This window comes from Neofelis nebulosa, chromosome 7, assembly GCF_028018385.1.
Source record: "Neofelis nebulosa isolate mNeoNeb1 chromosome 7, mNeoNeb1.pri, whole genome shotgun sequence".
Classification (NCBI taxonomy): domain Eukaryota; kingdom Metazoa; phylum Chordata; class Mammalia; order Carnivora; family Felidae; genus Neofelis; species Neofelis nebulosa.
In genome coordinates, this window is record NC_080788.1 from 73,970,538 (window position 1) to 73,989,715 (window position 19,178).

The 19,178-nt window shown below is 44.8% G+C and overlaps 2 gene segments (V, D, J or C); one reads left to right on the plus strand and one right to left on the minus strand.

The window, feature by feature from the left end:
* Positions 1-14,196, plus strand: part of LOC131517958 (T cell receptor delta constant-like) — a 193,710-nt gene extending 179,514 nt beyond the window's left edge. The window contains 4 exon segments of the C gene segment in view: positions 10,197-10,475; positions 11,292-11,363; positions 11,722-11,859; positions 13,249-14,196. Of these exon segments, the coding sequence occupies positions 10,197-10,475; positions 11,292-11,363; positions 11,722-11,858 (488 nt within the window).
* Positions 14,197-15,725: 1,529 nt separating this feature from the next.
* LOC131516910 (T cell receptor delta variable 3-like) lies at positions 15,726-17,465 on the minus strand. The segment is given in 2 exon segments: positions 15,726-16,772; positions 17,014-17,465. Coding segments are annotated over 2 exon segments (489 nt in total).
* Positions 17,466-19,178: the final 1,713 nt, after the last annotated feature.

The window sequence follows — 19,178 nt, forward strand, 5'->3', positions numbered from 1 at the left end:
AGCTACCCAAGGAGGTATTCTCCAGGCAAGGCCCATTCTTCACACTACACCCCTGGACTCAAAGGTCTCTACACTCAGAAAGATCCAGGCAATGAACAGATTATCTTGACCCCAAGAAAAAGAGTCCAGAAAATCCTGGGCTCATCAGTGTGTTTCTAAAATTCCAAGAGATAACTTTCCTGTTCCTGTCTCTGGCATTCCCCTCTCATTCCCGATAAGCATCTCCCAGAACAGAGCCTTCTTTTTCTTCCTTCTTTTTATTAATCGAAGTATAGTTGACACATAATGTTACATTAGTTTCAGCCGTACAACATAGTGATTCCACAAGTATATTCATTATGCTGTGCTCGCCACAAGGGTAGCTACCATCTGCCCCTGTACATCACTACTACAATACCGTTGACTATATTCCCTATGCTGTGCCTTTTACTCTCATGGCCTCTTCATTCATTCTGTAACTGGAAGCCTGTGTCTCCTGCTCCCCTTCCCCCGATGCTGCTCCTCCCCCACCCACTCCCTCTGGCAACCATCAGTTTCAGAGCAGAGTCCATGGCCTGCAGTTCCTTGTGCCCACAACCACATTCTCCCAGGGATTCACATAGCTCTCTCCCTCTCCTCCTCCAGGTCTTTACTCAATGTCACTTCTAGTGACGCCTTCCCAACCATCCTCTGTCATTCTGCGGTCCCCTTACCCCGCTCGATTTCTATACTCTCACCTCCACCTGAAACTTCGTATAACTCACTATGTGTCTTCCTTGCTCCCTGAGGGCAAGGGTGCTGACTTGTTCCTCACTGTTTCCACAAATACACTGAAGGCCTAAATAACTGTTGAATGAATGAATGAATGAATGGACAGTCAGTTGTGGTGTCAGGCAAAGGGAATTAGAAATAAAAGCAAACTGGGAACCCCTCAGAGCCAAGGCCAGGTCCCCGCTCTGCAACCTGTGACGAGTCCCTGTCCCCATGGGCTGGGCCCTCCTCTAGCTGCTGAGGGAATCGGCATGAACAAAGCAGACAAAAACCCATGCCTTATTGGTGCCTTCGCTCTAATGGCAAAAGACAGATGGTAAACTAGCTAAATAAATAAAATATATAGTACTTTAGGCGGCAATAAGCCCTGTGAGGGAAAATAAAGCAGGAAAGGGAAAGCAGAAGACTAGTGGAGGGAGCAGTGTGCAGTTTCTAACAGAGTCACGGAAGGCCGCACTGGAAAGGTGACATTTGACCAGAGACCTGAGGGTGGGACAGAGTGAGCCACCCGCAGATATCCATCCAGAGGAAGAGCACTCAGGGGGAACGCAGCGCTGCCTGGAGCATGTGAAGGATAGTAAGGAAGCCTGTGTGGCTGGAAGAAAGTGAGTGACGGGGAGAGAATTTGAAAATGAGGTCAGGTTGGTAATAGGCCTCGGGAGGAGTCAGGGCTTCGGTTTGGAGACCAGAGAAGGGGAGGCTGGAGAACGGAGTGGAGGTCATACCTGGCCGTGAGAAGAGACCAAGGGAGACAGAAATTTGGATTTCAGGCCTCACCCACAGCCCTAAGAAGTGGGCATTCTCATCTGCAACAAAGAAATAGGACTCTGTTCCCTCTTAGTGACCTTTTCCTACCACCCTGGCCCTGGGAAGCTCTGTGCTCAGGGAAATTACACCCCTTACTTCAAGTCAAATGTGTTTTCTCTGAGTGTAACCCTAATGAACAGTCCAGTCATTCAGCCAAGGCTTTCTAGTTTACAGAGTGCCTTATACACACCCTTTCATTTCATCTTTAGAACCCCCAATACAGAAGATATCACCCTCACTTTATAAAGGAGACAAATGTAGCTCCATGAAATTGGCTAAGATTACACACTTAGTGAGGAACAGAGTCGAACCAGATTTCAGGGTTTCTGACATCTTTCTGTCTCACCACCACTGAGACTCACTTTCCATTTGAGTGATTCTCAAAGAGTGATCTGCAACGCGTTACGGGCTGTAAGCAGATCTGAAAATGTATTCTCGCCCTGGTTGTATAAGTGACACAGACAATCTTATAGACTCTCATTTTTACATATGACAGAGGCTAATTTCACAGTCATTTTTAAGTGTGAGTGTATCATTAAAGCTTGCTAAAGTTTTATATTTATGAACATGTTCTTAAAATGTACTAGGGGTGCCTGGGCGGCTCAGTCGGTTAAGCGTCCGACTTCGGCTCATGTCATGATCTCACAGTTCTGTGAGTTCGAGCCCGTCATCGGGCTCTGTGCTGACAGCTTGGAGCCTGGAGCCTGCTTGGGATTCTCTGTCTCCCTCTATCTCTGCCCCTTCCTCACTCACCCTCTGTCTCTGTCTCTCTCTCTCTCAAAAATAAATAAACATTTTTAAAAATTTTTTTAATGTACTAAAGATTCTAATTCTATTTTATACTAAGAAGTGTGTTGCACAATGCTTGACAATGATGCAAAGCTCTTACCGGATACGAAATGGAAGTCCCCTAAAGTGAGGAATGAGTGGGGTACATGACTCACTAGATCTTTGCCCCACCTAAGTGTAGCCCAGAGGTTGAGAACCGCCAGCCTATGACCAACATACCACCTTTCTTCTCTCCTGATCAAACTAAGAAACTCCTTTCCAATCTCTCTCATTCAGAGCACAAACTCATTCTCTCTCATTCAGAGTACAAATTCAGATTGTAACATGGCAAAGGCTCAGATTTCTATTTCACTCAGGAATCACCTCCTGCTTTGTCCTGAAGGATAGCCGCCAAGACAGAGGCGCAAAGAAGTTACTCTAGATGAGACAGAAAATATGGTCCAGTAGATATCACATGACTTGGCAACTGGTGCCAGGGTCACCATACAGAGAAAGCAAAGCTCTTTTTAGATTAGGTCTATCAGCTGTGCAGTATCCAATGTTCTTTGGCAAAGGAACCTATCTGGAGGTAGAACCACGTAAGTGACTTCTTTCTCCTTCTTGTGACCACTATGTTTAGCAATTATCTTTAAGTATTTTCCCAAGTCACCAGCTTTGGAAACCCTTGAAAAAAATCTAGCCAGCATGTAATTTAGCAAGGGATGGTTTGAGGAACGGGGACTGAGTTTCTGACAAATTCCAGAATGAGGTATGTGCTGCAGTGGTCCTCTTGATCCACTATCCTTCCTGGAGAGTATTCATTGTCTTCCCTCTACCTGACTAACTTTAGAGAACCAGCTTGCCACCTGTGCACTCACCATTTACAGATCATAACCAGGTCATAACCAGAACTGCGCCAAATACACCTAGTAAATGAGAGGTGTGATGATGAGCAAGTCAGACCAAGAATTCAGACCAAGTTTCAATCCTTCTCTTTGACTGACAAGCTCTGTGACTTTCCTTCACCGAACTTTAGTTTCCCTCTAGCTAAGCAAAGTGATTTCGAAGGGGTCTTCCAGCTTTAGCACACTAGGATTCTAATTATCCTCTAGACCAATTCTTAGGGATGATTTAGTAGGAAAAGCAAGGAAGTCCAATGGTGTTGAGTGTCTTATGACCCAGTAGGAATTCTGTGATTTGATTGTTAAAAAGGGTACTAGAAAAGATCAAAACTGTTCCTATGCATCCATTAGTTAACATTTGTGTCACCACAGAGGTTTTGACAAGTGACTGCTGTGGCCCCTTACAGTCCTATCACTCGTTACTCTGGTTCAATGCATGGAAACTGAAGTCTGAAGAACCTGGGAGTAAGGCCCAGTCCTGACACTCACTATCTTAACCATTATTAGCTTCAGTGACTTCATCTGTAAGAAGGATCTAATAATGATATCACCTCATGGAGTTTGTTACTATAATGTTTGCTGAGGTAGTATAAACGCAAGACATTTGTAAATAGCCAAGTTCTTATACAAATGGTGGTCATGTATGATTATTATGACCCTTCGAGTAGGCTCCACTTCTTTTCCATCGATGGCTCTTGCACCAACCATCACATTCTTCCACCTCTAACTGAGTCATAGTCCTTTATGATTGACTAGAGACTTATAGTTATGTTTCTGCTAACAATAGCCATTTGTCAATTCTCAGCCAACCCAAAATGATTCCTTTCTCCCTGTGAAATTTGATCCTGAAGCAAGATCGGCAGGTAAGTGATGGCAGGTTGAGGAAATAATAGTAGAAAACCTAGGGACTTCCCTAAATGCCAACACTCAGAGGACAACACATATAAACAAGCTGCCAAGATACAGTGCTTAGATCTCAGAAACCGTTGCAGAGTTTTATGCCTCCAGCTATTCTCGTTCTGCTCCACCCACCCCCCTTCCAAACAGACGGACTAAACGGAGGGCAAATAGGCGGTGGGGTTTTTGTAATGGTGCCTGAGGTGGTGTCATGATGCACCACTTATCTTTGGAGCAGGGACTCGACTCGTCGTGGAACCAAGTAAGTCATGCATTTTAATTTACTTCAGGGCGTATAGTCCCTTGGGCTTGTTGTAGCAGAGTCCTGAATGGATTGGAGCTTTGGGGGAGGTCAGGAGGTTCTAAATTGGAAATGCATTGTTTTGTTGTTGCAAAGAGTCAAGGTAAAATTTGAGGATGAATTCATTAGGTTTCTCTTACGAAAATAGTCTGTGTATGCATGGAAACTCTGTTCTAAAGATTTGTAGCAATAAGCCTTCTACAAAAGCCTCAAGAAAGCCCTTAGTCAGGCTTTTGGTCCCCTCCTTAGTCAGGGAAAAGGCAAGCTCTAGGTGAGAGTCGCTCCACTGTTTATGAGGAAAAAGACTCATAGCCAAAATGTAGGAAGAGGAAGGGTTAAAAAGAAGAAAAATATTATTGCAGAGAGAGTTAGATCAAGACAGTCTTCTCTCCCTCAGATGACAAAAGCCAATCTTGCCTTTGTGTCTTTTTGCTGAGAACTTGCATTAAATCAGTGTGCCTGGCTCAGACTAAATGATCCCCCAGGCCCCATCCTTGTCGGGGTCTTCCAAGAGCAGAAATTGCATCCCTTTGTTTAGCCCTAGATCTGAAGACTCTGCACAGGGTTCAGGAGCCTACATCCAATGTAGAATCACAGACACCAACTTCAGGACAACAGGGAAGTCATGGTGCTCTCCTAGAGATACTGTCCCCTGGTAAGGCATGCCAGTGCTCAGAAATCCATGGGTGATATTCAGGTAGTTTGGGTAGCTGCCAACAGTCAGTCACTGGGACTGGTCCAGAGAACAGTAGTCTTTCAGAAGCTTTCCAAAATGCCAAGTCCAATGGGGCAGGCATTGCCCCCTTACGTGGTTAAATTTTGTTTCAGAGGAAATAAAGAAGTGGGGAAATGTACGTGAATGTGGCAAGGTTGACATCCTGAAAGCAGCTGGTACTGTCAACATGGCGTCTGCCTCTCAGAAGGAAACATAAACTTACAGGGGTTCTTGGTTGCCTGTTGCTTCCAGGCCAATAGTGGGATTTGGCGTGTTATCTTATCTTTGAGAAGAGAGAGACTAGAAAGAAGGAGGGAAACAATCATGTTGTAGCTGATTGCAGTCTGATCGATGTTGGGCAAATTGCATCTGAGCGAAAAGTATTGTATTTCATTTTCCCTTTAAATCATTTCCACTTGAAATTCAGAATTATCTGCAGTGTTACAATCAAATCTCTGAGGCTGTGCCTTTGGGAATCTTAGGGAAAAAGGAAAGAGATGAAACTGATGCTTAGCCCCTCTGCCAGGACTCTGACCTGTGCTCTCTGGTGATACTCTATTTACTTCTTCAGTTTTCTCTTCCTGCAGTGATGGAGTGTAAAATGATTATGTGAAGCTCAGTTAGGGAAAGTGAGAATTTCAAGTCAAGCCCTCAATCCTTAAAGTTTTGACAGCAAATAATGGCCCTATACAACCATCGTTTCCTTTGGCTCTAGCCCTAGACTCTAGATTTCTGGTGATGAGACCGAGTAATCCATAAGGCCTTCAAATTCTATTTCACATGATTATTATATCCTCCTGAAGCTTGTATCTGGATCCAGATATGGGAGGAATTATAAAACAAAAACAAGCGGTCCAAAGCAAGCAGCGGCTTCTCTGACCCACATCCATGGACACACAGCACCCTGGGCTCTCCATCCACTACCAACTTCTTGTTCAAGCCTCAGATCCTTAGAAAGCCTTTCCTTGGGCTCGGGGAATTAGGAGACAGATTCCTTATTATTGTGAAGCTCAGTCTGAGTGATGGGGAAGAAATTAGGTTTCTAATCAAAAAGCAGTATCTGTGACCCAAGAGAAGGGAACCAGAATGTGAGAACCAGACCTGTGTCTAAACCCTCTTCAGCCAAACATTCACTCTAAGAAATGTCACTATTCCGTGCCCCATCCCTATTCCCAAGCTATCGTGTTCTTCTTGGAAAGGCCTCCAATAAACTGGGAGTTAAATTGTCCATCTTGAAGGCAGCTACCAGTCACCTGTCGCCTTCTTCTCTTCCTCTATGTCAGCTCTGTCCCCTGTCTCCGTGCTTCCTGGCTGGGATTTCATGCACACATCCTTATCCAGCAGATACACTATTATTAGCTTCAAAGGGAACTGAGCCTCTGTGCACTCAGCCCCTTGATCTCATCGAGGGCAGCTTTGTAGTTCTCTGAGCTGTGGGGTCTCTAGGCTGGGACCCAGGCTGGGGAGGCAGGGCACAGATGTTCTAGGCCAGGCCCCAGGGCCAGCCCCAGGCTGGTTACTTGTGAGGCAGTGCTGCGATGTGCTCCTGGGATACCCGACAGATGTTTTTTGGAGCCGGCACCAAACTCCTCGTGGAACCACGTGAGTTGATTTTTTTCCACTATATTTCTGGGGATAAATTGAGTCCTGGCACTGGGGCTGCCATCCACTTTGCATTACTTGGGAAAGTATAACTAGGAGATGGAGTAGCCCAGATGTGGGGGGTGGCCAGATAAAGACACTGGGCTGAGTCCCTGAAGCAGCTCTGTAACTAGTTTTGTTTTTTAAAAAAACATACATTCAAACTGCATCCCCCACTTATTTCTGAAATCTTCAGAGCAGCCCAGAAAACGCCAGGAAAACTAGAAAAATCATACTAATTGCTGGGGCACATGGTGGGGGAGGGGATGTGCAGGGACACTCTGGCCCCAAATCTCCAGAAGGTTGTTTCCATTCTTACCCATCTCTTTGGCTAACCTGACTAGTGCACATGCCTCATTGCAACCATAAGCAAATGCCCTGTAGCTTGGAAGATTTAAGACAGAGACAGTTAACCAGGTCAGAGTAGTCAGGTAGAGCAAATGTGTATTTCAATGTTAAAGTTAAATCCCATGATGTCAGAGAGCCTTGAATTTGTGAGTGACATTTATTACAGATGGTACAATCCTTAGGGAACTGATAGGACTCAGTGGGAATCTAAAACATAGATGATTTCTATGTATACAAGTTAAGAAAGGCTGTTCAGGAAAGGTATATACTTCTTCTGGTATTGTTTACCAGCACATAACCTTAGCATTGGACTGTTACTCATAGAAAGAGAAAGTCTGAAATAAAATAACAATTGTCCAAACAAATAGCACTTTGAAGCCCATAGTGAAATGTAATTACACTTGTGGGCCAAGAAGAAAGACCAGCAATTCTCAAAAAAATGAACAATTAGATCTTTAAATTTTGGACTACAGTAGGGCAAATTTTATCTAACTCGGATTTTGGTTTAAACTGAAAACAAAATCGACTAGTTTACATATGGCAACCATATAAAATGCATTCTGTTTTTTTTTAAAAAAGGTTCAATTCAGCCAGATAACCTTTTATTTGGTTATCATGATACCAAAGAATGGATTAGATAAAACACTTCATTTTCAAACAATTGTTTTCAGTAGATAGGTATTCACTGAGAAAAGGGTCTGAGAAAAATGTTTTACCAAATGAATGCATTATGCTTTATCTGAAATAGTAACAGATTAAGAGCTCAATATCATAAGTGTATGACCTTCTTCAGACATTTGTCTTGTCAGCTATGTTCCATTGTTCAAATTATTCAAACCAAATCTCTCTAGCCCCAAGTGATCATTGACAACTGCCTTTGAATTTAGATTTTAAAATCCCAAGCAAGCCTTAATTATCCAAGTAAATCAGTCTAGGATTGGGTCATACTCTGAAGTAACCAAGGAAATAGGATTGTTTTGTTTTGTTGTTTTGTTTGTTTTGTTTTTTAATTACTGGTTTCCTTTCTCTGTATCTCATAACTCCCTTGAAAATCAACCAGAGTACATGTCACCAAAGTCAGTATAGTGAATGAGAAATGTTGCAATTCTGAAGACAGGTGAATGAACATGTGGTTTTTCAAGCCGTTGCTGCCGAGTTATCAGTGTCTGTTATCAGTGGCTTCAGCTATGCCGGAAAGCAAAACGATGAAGGTTTCCTCACATGGGTTGAAATTAGGTTCCAGGAGAGCCCCCTGAAAAAATCCCCAATCCCCATCTTGTCTAGAACTGAAGCCAAAATATATGGAACCAGATTCTTAGGAATGAGTTTCCTGCCCTTAGTGACTGAAACAGAAGCCAGTCTTCCAGCTGAGCTTCCAGGCAGAGAAAAAAGTGGTAACAAATTTTTTCAAAAAAATATTTGGAGGCTAGTTAAGCGGGAGGGGGTGGGGCAGTCTCTGAACAGCTGATTCCCTAGGAAAGCCCTGATTGGCCATTGTCCATTTACAAAATGATGATCAGAAAGAACTTCTAGACTAGCAAACGAACCCTCTCAAGCAGATATAACCAATTTATTTGTTTATAGCTCCACTACCCTGAGCTTCAACAGCTAACGCCCAAATCCAAATTAGGACAGAGTATTAGAAAAATGATTGCATTTACTCACCCATTACCAAGACTTTTCATTTAGCATTACCTTATATCTTGATTATAGATCATAGTAAATAAAAGTACGCTGGAATTCAACATTTTTAACTTGATATCACCTAGTTTCAAATAGAAGAGCTACATTCACACAAGTAATTACTACAGAAAATTGACAGTTAAGCTTCTGTTTGGAAATATATCTAGGTCACCATCCACAGATTGGTTGTCTCTCCTGATTTCAGGCATCTTCACAGCACCCTCCTTTTTTAACAGTTATTTGAAGATAGCCTAAGGATCCAAGTCTTCATGGACAAAATTTATCATAATTCACAAACCTTAATAAGGCATGATGGGAAAGAATCAATACTGCCTCCCTCAAAGCTTTAAAACTTTCAGTTTCAAGGAAAGAAAAAGATGCATATACAGAGTAGCAGATAGATGGTAGATCAAGGTGAGGCATGAATGCAGAGGAGGCCAAGAGGAGATCCAATGATTAGCACCAACACTCCATAGCTTCACTTAGAATAAAATAAGAACTGGGTTTAAACTGGTTTTATATCTAGGGGCGCCTGGGTGGCTCAGTTGGTTGAGCATTTGACTTTGGCCCAGGTCGGAATCTCATGGTTCATGAGTTTGAGTCCCACATCGGGCTCTGTGCTGACAGCTCAGAGCCTGGATCCTGCTTCGGATTCTGTGTCTCCCTCTCTCTCTCTGCCCCTCCCCCCCACTCACACTCTGTCTCTCTCTCAAAAATGAATAAATGTTAAAAAAATTAATATCTATAAGGACTTCCTGGGATTAATAGCTGTTATCTCTGATAAAAGACTCAGAAACTATAGGATAGTCCCTTACAACAAAATAAGTATTTACCTAAAGGCAGAGAGATGTACCACTTAACTTCAGTGGTTATCCCTTCCAGTCCGAAAAATGAGAAAGACACCCTAAAGTGACTCCATTACTGCCATCCTCAGGGTATTTGAACCAGTCATGTAGTCCTTCTCAGACCCTGAATCTTTAACTGAGCACCAACCCTGTTCTCATTCTAAGGGCTTATGCGTTTAAAATAAACCAACGATGCAGACAGATATTCAACCTGACTGCAATCATCCAGAGGACTGATTAACAAAATATAGATAATTGAATCTCAGATGATCCAGAAACTTGTTTGTAGTTGTTATTTTCCATCTCCACTTCCAGCCATGTCTCTTAGCAGCTCCTAACTAGAAGTCAGACTGACTGCCTTTCATTTCCGCTTCCCTTAGCCACCTCTTTCATTGGGTGTTAACAAGCCCAGGTCACTAAAGGATGCAGGAAAGTCTGTATTGCAGTATTTGGCCCCAAAGGCATTGAAGTAAACCCCACCGTTTAACTCCCACACTTGTGGATAATCATCTTTCAAGATAAATTTATTATATTTGCAGAAAGCCAGCCTCCTGCCACACCATCCGTTTTCATCATGCGAAATGGGACGACGGTTGCTTGTCTGGTGAAGGATTTCTATCCTAAGGATATAGACATAAAACTCGAATCAACCAAAAAACTAGAAGAATTTGACCCTGCTATTGTCGTCTCCCCCAGTGGGAAGTACAGTGCTGTCAAGCTTGGTCGGTATGAAGATCCAAATTCGGTGACCTGTTCGGTTGAACACAACAGTAAAGTTGTGAGCTCCACTAAATTTGAACCAAGGACAAATTCTTCAGGTAGGTCACATCTAGTTTCAAGGGGCTGGAATTGTAGGGAAGAAAAATTGAGGGAAAGGGAAGCTGAAGATGTAAACTCTTGACAGATCATTCTCAACGTGGCATCATGCTAGAAATAAGACTGAGCCCAACTATGGCCCATCATTGACTTTGAACTTAACTCTGCATCCCTGAGCTGGAATCTAAGATAAAGTCCATCTTATTTCATCTCCTATCTCCTCTTCACCAGCCACTGTCTCCTTGATACTAATGACTGTCCTACTACTAGACTCTGGGTTAAAAATTCATGCACAGACTATGGGGCACCTGGGTGGCTCAGTGGGTTAAGCGTCTGACTCTTGACTTCAGCTCAGGTCATGATTTCACATTTTGTGGGATCGAACCCCATGAGGGGCTCTGCCTTTACAGGGCTGATCCTGTGTGGAATTCTCTCTCTCCCTCTCTCTGCCTCTCCCCTGCTTTCTTGCACTCTATCTAAATAAATTTTAAAAACTTAAAAAAAAATCTTTAAAAAAAATTTGTGCACAGTCTAATCCAATGTGAATGCCAAAACAAAGGGCAGCCCAGCCTATCACGGGATTGAGAACCCTCGTTCATCCTACAAATTAGAAACATACCTGAATGTGGGCCTCATAGTATAATGAAAAAATTCCAGAATGGGAAGAATGTTGGCTGTGTGAATACCTGTTTGACCTTAAGCAACTCATACCCCTGATCCTCAGTTTACTTACTTAAAGTCTCCTCCACTTTTCAAACCTCAAACCCTTTGAGCCTCTTGGTTGCCAGTAAATCCCTGACCACTGCTGTTTGTTCCAGGTACTGTAAAACCAAAACCAACGGAAACTGAAAACATAAAGCTAACTCCAAAGAGCATCAGTGAGCCCAAAGGTTAGTTGAAATCAAGGGTCAACTTCAGAACTGAGTGTTAAAGCAAACTCTGTAATTGTCAGACAGGGCCAAAAGTCAGCAGATTTCAAAAGAAAACAAAAACCATACCTGAGCCCAGCTGGTTCCTTCTGAGCCTCTCGGCGAAGCTTGCCTGGCTACAAGCATGGGTTTCCAAAGCTTGCCTGGCTGGGAGTAGCAGCAGTCTTGGGTCTCTCAGGGCCATCTGCCACCAAGCTAGGCTTGCAGCCCAGGCAGAATGATGGTGATTTGGGGTAGGCTGGTGTCTGTGTGTTGTGGGCCTAATTTCTGGAAGGGAATTTAGTTTCTTGCTAAAGCCGCTATCTTTACTCTTGTTCAGCCACAGTTCATCACAGTTCACAGTTCACAGCCGGGAATGTAAACATGCTGTCCCTCACAGTGCTGGGGCTCCGGATGGTGTTTGCCAAGAGTCTTGCCATCAATTTTCTCTTGACTGCCAAGTTATTTTTCTTTTAAGGTAAGAATTAGCTGCTTCTTATGCCTACCTCAAGCCAAACTCTGCTGCACATGGAGAAAAGGAGTTTAGGAATGTAAGGGGCTAAGAAGGCTTGGAAAGGGAAGAACACAGAGACATAATAGGATTTTTTTTTTTTTAATTTATCTTGAGAGAGAGAGAGCACGTGAACACATGTGCACGGGTGGGGGAAGGGCAGGGAGAAGGAGAGACAGAATCCCAAGCAGGCTCTGAGATATCAGGGCAGAGCCTGATGCAGGGCTCAAACCCACAAACCATGAGATCGTGTCCTGAGCCGAGGTCAAGAGTCAGACGCTTAACCGACTGAGCCACCCAGGTGCCCTGAGACATAGTATGATTTAATAAAGGTGGGCCACCTCAGATACTCAGCATAACACCCCATCTCCTGTTATCCTCCTATTTCAAGCCAGACTCAAAATGTGTTATGTAGTATAATGTAATACTGGCCGATAATCCCCACCTCCAACCCAGGAGCTAAAACCTTGGAGCTATATAATGAGAAATAGTTTTCTTTATTTGCTATTTTGTTTATCTGGCCAAGGGGTCATGGTTATTTGCAAGGCCATCAGTAAAGCTTCACCCAAAGAATTTCCGGAAACCGCCTTGCCTAGACAAAGGAGATGCTAGCTCCCATCTCTTTATCACAGGACTCCCAGTGTATAGACCAGCCCATCTTTGGGATGAACCTACATGCCCATTAGTAGTAACCAGCACACTGCTAGCTATTCAAGATGCATACAAAGTTGCAGTTGAGACATTAATTATCTGCCTGCTACTTGCATTCCTTCTTCATGTAATCTTAGACATGAAGTTTAAAGCGGGGCCTAGGTTTGCCCTTTTTCCAGTACCCCCAATTCTCCCCAGTCCCGACTCCTGATCTAGGGACAACTTTAGATTTTAAGTGTGGGACTGATCCAACCCAGCCTGAGGACATGTCCAATCATTTCCAAATGGGTGACTGGTTTCCAGGAGTCCCAAGGACAAGAGCAGTGTGGCTATATAAAAAGAGCACTACACTAGGAGACAGAAGACATGGGTTTTCACCCTGTCCTTGTCACTAACGCTCTGCTACCCTAGCCTAGTTGTCCACCGCTTTAGGCCTGAGGTTTTTCACCCATTAAACAAAGGAGTTAAGAAAGACTAAGGAGAGCAAATGAGTTGCATGGCTTATGCCAATATTGATAAGCTAATACTGAGTAGCTGAATTATGGTCAGGTGCAGAAAGAACCATACCATGATAGATTAGTGATGTCTGTAATGATGCAGGCACAGCAAGTACTGGCCATCCCCAGACTACGTGAGTACTACGATTCCTCCCAGCACTGACTATCTGTGATCTATGACACTCTGATCCTTGTCCTTCACTTGCAGGCTGACTGGCTTCAGAAGGCTGCCTTATGAAACTCCCACATTATGTCTTCACAAAAGCCTACAGAGGAGCTGTCTCTTAGACTTCTGGCTTCTCGGTGATTCAAGGTGACCGATCCCAGTCTTGCTTAAGTGGCTGCTACCCAAACCATCAAAGCAACAAACCCAGCTCATTTTCCAGCTTTGTGGAAAGACACAAGTCCTAGGGAGTAGGGTGTTATGGTCCTAACTGGTCTATCTGTTGCTTTATAAAGGGATATAGGACTCATTTTTTTTTATTATTATTTCTACAACAGATACACTTTGAAAATAGTGTTTTGTTCCCTTAACTTTCTTTGCCTTCAAAAGTAGAAAGTGGGAGCCAACAGATTCCCAGCTCCATACTCCCAGAGGAAAACGGACCCTGGGGGTTGGAGAGAAGATGCCCTTCACCTAAGAGGAATGGCTCTTTTCAGCCCAGCACTAGGTTTGCCTCAAGCTGGCATTCTCATCCACAAAAGCACTTTCTGCTTTCCTTAGTACTTTACAAACAAAATTAAATTTGACTTCTCATGCAGCCAATGGGGTTTCTAAAGCGTCATCTAAATACTCTCCAAGCTATTAGCAAAGATCAGGGTAAAATACAGAGAAAATTACTTTTATCAATTGACTTCACAAACATGAATTGACTCCTTCTAAGTTCCAGGCACCGAGCTGAGGGTGTAAAGATGAATGAGAGGTGGGCCTGCTTTCAAGCGACTTACTGTGCAAGCACTTTTAGAGGGAGGGAGAGGAATGAGACTCCTGGATTTGGGCTGTAAAAAGAGTATCTTTACTGGGTTTTGCCTGCCAATATATGCACAGGGAATTTGATTTCAGTGGATGCTGACTCTTGCTTGCCCCTTGTTGTTGATGGTATTCTGCCATTCTCAGTGTTGTCTCTGTTGCATTTATTAAAGTGCATCGAGTGTGCCTTGCCTCTGGCTTTACTCATAACAGACCACTGCGGGAGGGGGAGAGTGGGTGCTGTGAACTCACTGTTAGGCAGACAAAAGCCAAACTGAACTTGTAGGTCACACCGCAGCTTCCTGAGCCCCAAGCCTGCAGGCTCCTGCCTCGGGGACCCTGCCCTGGGTTTCCGGCTGTTGCTGCTGCTGCTACAGCAAAACAGCAGCAATGACCCCTCTGTGGCCGATGAGCTCTGCTACCCCCACGTCAGCAAGGCCACAGCATTTTCCCAGGTGCACCCACTCAGGTAGCAGAGCCCTTGCAACCCACTATTGTGGTTTCCTGGGCACCTAGGGTGCTACCTAGTGTGTCAAGCAGGGGCTTATGGGGTCACAAGTGAAAGAGCAACCCTCACCAACTCCCCCTCATATTGCCATCTGCAGACTCCCATGTTGTCTTCACAGCCCAAAGCAAAGAAAGGAGGCAGTAGCCCTCTGAGTCAATGGGTTTAGGACAATCTACATGGATAAGGAGGTCCATCCAGGGAAGAACCATTAGAAGATTCCACACAACTGCACCTTGTGTGTGTAAAGAATGCCTATTTCCAAAACATTCACATCTGTTACCTTAGGTAACATTAGCATGTTTCTATAAGTGGCAAAGAACAAAAAGATCACATCCTCATTTTTCAGATGGAAAAAATACCCCTTCCAAAAAGGTAATGTACCTTCTTCAAAGTCATTCAGTGAGGCAGGATGTGGCTGTGAGCAGAACCATGTTATCAAGAGCACCAGCCCAAAGTTCCTTCTAGAACATACAGCATCCCCAAAACAAGGACAAGGTGGTGATTTGATTTCAGCTAGACTGGACTTCGGGATTGTCCGATAGTTAGCATATAAATGAGCCACCCTCTGATCTACTTTGGTGGTCAAAAAAAAAAAAAAAAAAAATCCTAGCTTATCACAGGATCTTGAATTTCTCCTACCAAAAGGAGCCTCCAGAAAAAAATTAATGGCAAGAGCCAGGTGGGGATTGTGGCCGTTTTCAGCAGGGGGGGCGGGGGGGGGTGCTCATATTGTGGATTATAGTTCTCTGGAGCTTTTGCATACAGCACTTCATTTAAGTCCAAAACAGCCCTGAGGGAGTCCTCCAGAAGACTGCTACACACACTCAGTCGTGGGCAGCACGGAGACCCAGGAGGCTGAGACATTTGCCCAAAGCCTTTGGCTCCCTCACCCGTGTTCTGTACATTCCTCTCTCTAGTGACTGCTCTTCACCCACATGTTTTGAAGCCCAGATAAACTGCTGCCAGAGCACCTACTGATAAAGCTGCCAGGGAGAGCCCTAAAAGCGCAGCAGCACATGTGAGCTCTATTATTACCCAGCTCTCTGACCTTGGGAATGAAGGTCCCTCCCTTCTCTGCGCTCTAGTGTTTTCCATATAAAATCATAGCCTGGGCTTCTACTCTCTTCAAGGTTACATCTCATAATGAATAGTTGTTTTAAGGCAAAGAATTCAACGGAAAAAAAAAAAAAAAGGAAAGAGGGACGAGTTCCCAGGGCTCAGGGTGTATCTATTTTGACATCACACAGTTGGATTCTCCTTGAGATGATTATCTTCCTTGGAGACACCAATGAGCTCCAAACCCAGGGACTTGATGCTGGGGTTCTAGGGATCACCAACAGCTTTTTCGGAGTATCTCAATGCTCCTCCGTGAAAGAAAAATGTTCTCCAAATAAAGTAAGTGAAATGGCAGTGTCAAAGAGCATTCAAGAAAAATAAGGTGGCTGTACAAGAAGAAGCAGGGAAAAGGTGAACTGGGGGGAAATTTTTGAAGTAAGTAACTTTGTGTCTACTTTGAATCTTAAAAGGAAAACAGACCAATTCACAATAATGGATAAATGATGGAGACTAAAATAAAAACACTCCCGAATGGTACCTTGGCCAGTCTGGTATCTTCATAGTCCTCAGAGTACATACGCGACAGGCCCCCATATCAGGCGTGAGTGACCTGGACACTGGGGACACGAAGATGAGAATTCCCCAGACATACCTCTCCCACTCTCCCACCGCAACGGCCCACTGAGTCAGAAGGTAGGGAGGTGCTCTCCTTCATATGAAGCCAGGGTGCTCTCCTGGATGTGAGCTTCCCTTGTATTATTCAGCAGACATGTCAGGGCACCTCCAAAGGCCGGGCTGGAACACAAAATAGCCGGGAAGAAGGATCCCAGGGAGCTATACCAGGCTGTGCTGGGGGTTTATGTTCAGACCTCCTGGGCACCTGCGACACTGTGGGGATAGATGGCGCAGTAGTATGTGGCACTGTCTTCAGGCTCCACCGAGATCACCAAGTGGAAGGTTTTCTGGGACTGACTGTGCCGCACCCAAAAACGACCCTGAGTAAAATCTGCATCTTTGGATTGAGTGTTATCCCTGTAGAGGATAAACTGAAAGGAACGATCTGGCCTTATTCGGTACCAGTATAAATCCGGGTTTGAGTATGTTGTGTGATAAGTGCAGAACAGTGTCACCTTACTGCCGCTTGCCACTGTCTGGTATGGGGGGCTCTGGGTCACTTGGTCACACAGCACGCCTCGGTCTGTGAAGAGATAAAAATAGAAAACAGTCAAGTTCTACACCCCATAGGCACTGGGTCCCACACAGGCCCTCCCAGAGGGAACTCAATGGGCAGAGGCAGGAGAAGGACACAGAGATGAAAGTCAAAGGTGGAGAATGACTGGAAAACCAGGCGCAGAGAGAAACAGGCCAAGCGTTTAAAGTCAGAGAAAGGAAAACGGGGTGGTAGGACAAAGGGAATGTACACGAGTGAGTGTACCCACAGAGAAGCAAAAGGCTAACGCCCACGAGGAGAGTCATCTTCCTATCAGGGCTGGAGAATAAAATGGGGTTCCTGAGGTCTCTAAGACTATCTCGGGGCCTCTGACGGGAGGAAGTGGGAGGGAATTGGAGCAGGCAGGCAGCCCTGACAGTCATGTGGCTGAATGAGCTGTAACTCTAGGCGGCAAATGCTTCCAGCCAAGAAATTATTGTTGTTATTGTTACTTTGGTCCTCAATCCATCTTGAACTAATCCTTTTGTAAAACACAATGAAGATGAATTACTTTAAAAAAAATAAATAAATAAAGAGAGAGAGAAATAGAAACTGCAGGCCCAATGACCCAATTGCTGTACAAGAGGCTTACTCTCCATTCCCGGATCCTTGGACCACACACAGACCGGTGTCCAGCCCAAGGTCAGCTGCACTCATACTCAATAAATGGCATAAAGGAATGAGTACCCTTGACTCGTCTCTTACTCCTCCATGTAAAGAGGGAGGGAAGAGGGTTGAACAAGATGGATTCTAAAATCTCTCCTGGGGGCGTCTGGGTGGCGCAGTCGGTTAAGCGTCCGACTTCAGCCAGGTCACGATCTCGCGGTCCGTGAGTTCGAGCCCCGCGTCAGGCTCTGGGCTGATGGCTCGGAGCCTGGAGCCTGTTTCCGATTCTGTGTCTCCCTCTCTCTCTCTGCCCCTCCCCCGTTCATGCTCTGTCTCTCTCTGTCCCAAAACAAAAAAAAAAAACAAAAAAAAACAAAACGTTGAAAAAAAATAAAATCTCTCCTAGCCTTCAATTCTAGAAATCTTCTATTTCTAATGCTCGGGGCATACCTTGCCCTTGAGAGTGCTTGCTGCATATCATAGAGTGTGACTTTCCATCTCTCAGTAGGCCCTTTGCAGCACACGCTTGGCTCCAGCTGGAAAATTCTCCCCCGCAGCAGAACTTTCCATGGGGAATACTGCTGTTGAGTGGGTTACAAGCTTGCTGGGCTAGTGCTCGGTGTGGCCACTGGAGCCATCGTGGCTGGAGTCCCTGGGACCGGCCCTTCCAGTCACATGCAAGACAAATACCATTTTGTGTGTAAGCCAGGAACATGGCAACAGCAGGGTGTATGGTCCTGAGAAAGAGGAGACTGAGTACCTCACTCCCCCAAACCCAGGAGTGTCTGTAGGAGTTCCTTTTTTCCCTTCCCTACGTCGAACTCATTGGTGAGTCCTGTTCATTCTGCCATGAAATAAATGTCCACCCTGTCCATCTCCACCACCAGCAGCTCCTGCAAACACTACTATCTCTTGTCAGAACCACTGCAGTAACCCCCTAACTGTCTTCTTACTTCTGTTCTTGTTCCTGGACAATCCCTTCCCCAGATCTTTATGTAATATAAATCAGATTATGGCAGCTGGACCTCCTTTCCTGGGCCTGTAATACCCTGCAAATGGTCTGGCAGCTGCCTCCTGTCCCACCTCAGCCCCTGTCCCACCTCAGCCCCCTGACACACACACACACACACACACACACACACACACACACACACCATAATGCCAGTTCCATGAAGGCAAAGACCTTGTTTATCTGTTCATGGATATACCCCCAGCGCCTAGGGTTGTGGCTGCTACATAATTGACAATCCATAAATATTTGTGGAATAAAGGAATGCAACTTTCTTCACTCAAAAACTCACCATTGACATGGCTAAGTTTGCTGGATTTGGCAAGTAAAAATACAGGACACCCAGTTAAGTTCATACTTCAAAAGAACAGCAAAAAAATTTTAGTAATATTTGGAGTGCATTTACACTAAAAAAAAAAAGTATACATTGTTTATCTGAAATTCAAATTTCACTGGGAATCCTGTGTTTTATCGTAGGCGACTGTAGGCATGGAGAATACCAAAAGTGAACACCAGGCCGTCGAAGTCGGCCCATGAGCATCCCCAGGCCCCTGGACCTGGAAGAGGATGGTTCAGTGACCAGGCTACGGGGGGCCTGCACTGCCGCCTGCTGGCGGGGGTCCCCTTCACAGGAACACAGCCCTCTGCTGGCAAAAGATTGTCTCAGAGCTTCCAGATTTTCAACATCCAGGAGCTCTGCCAGTCCCCACCCAGCTTCTGGTGTCTGTCCCTGCTCTAAAGGTGTCAGCAGCCTTGATATTTATAAGAGAGCTGAGTGT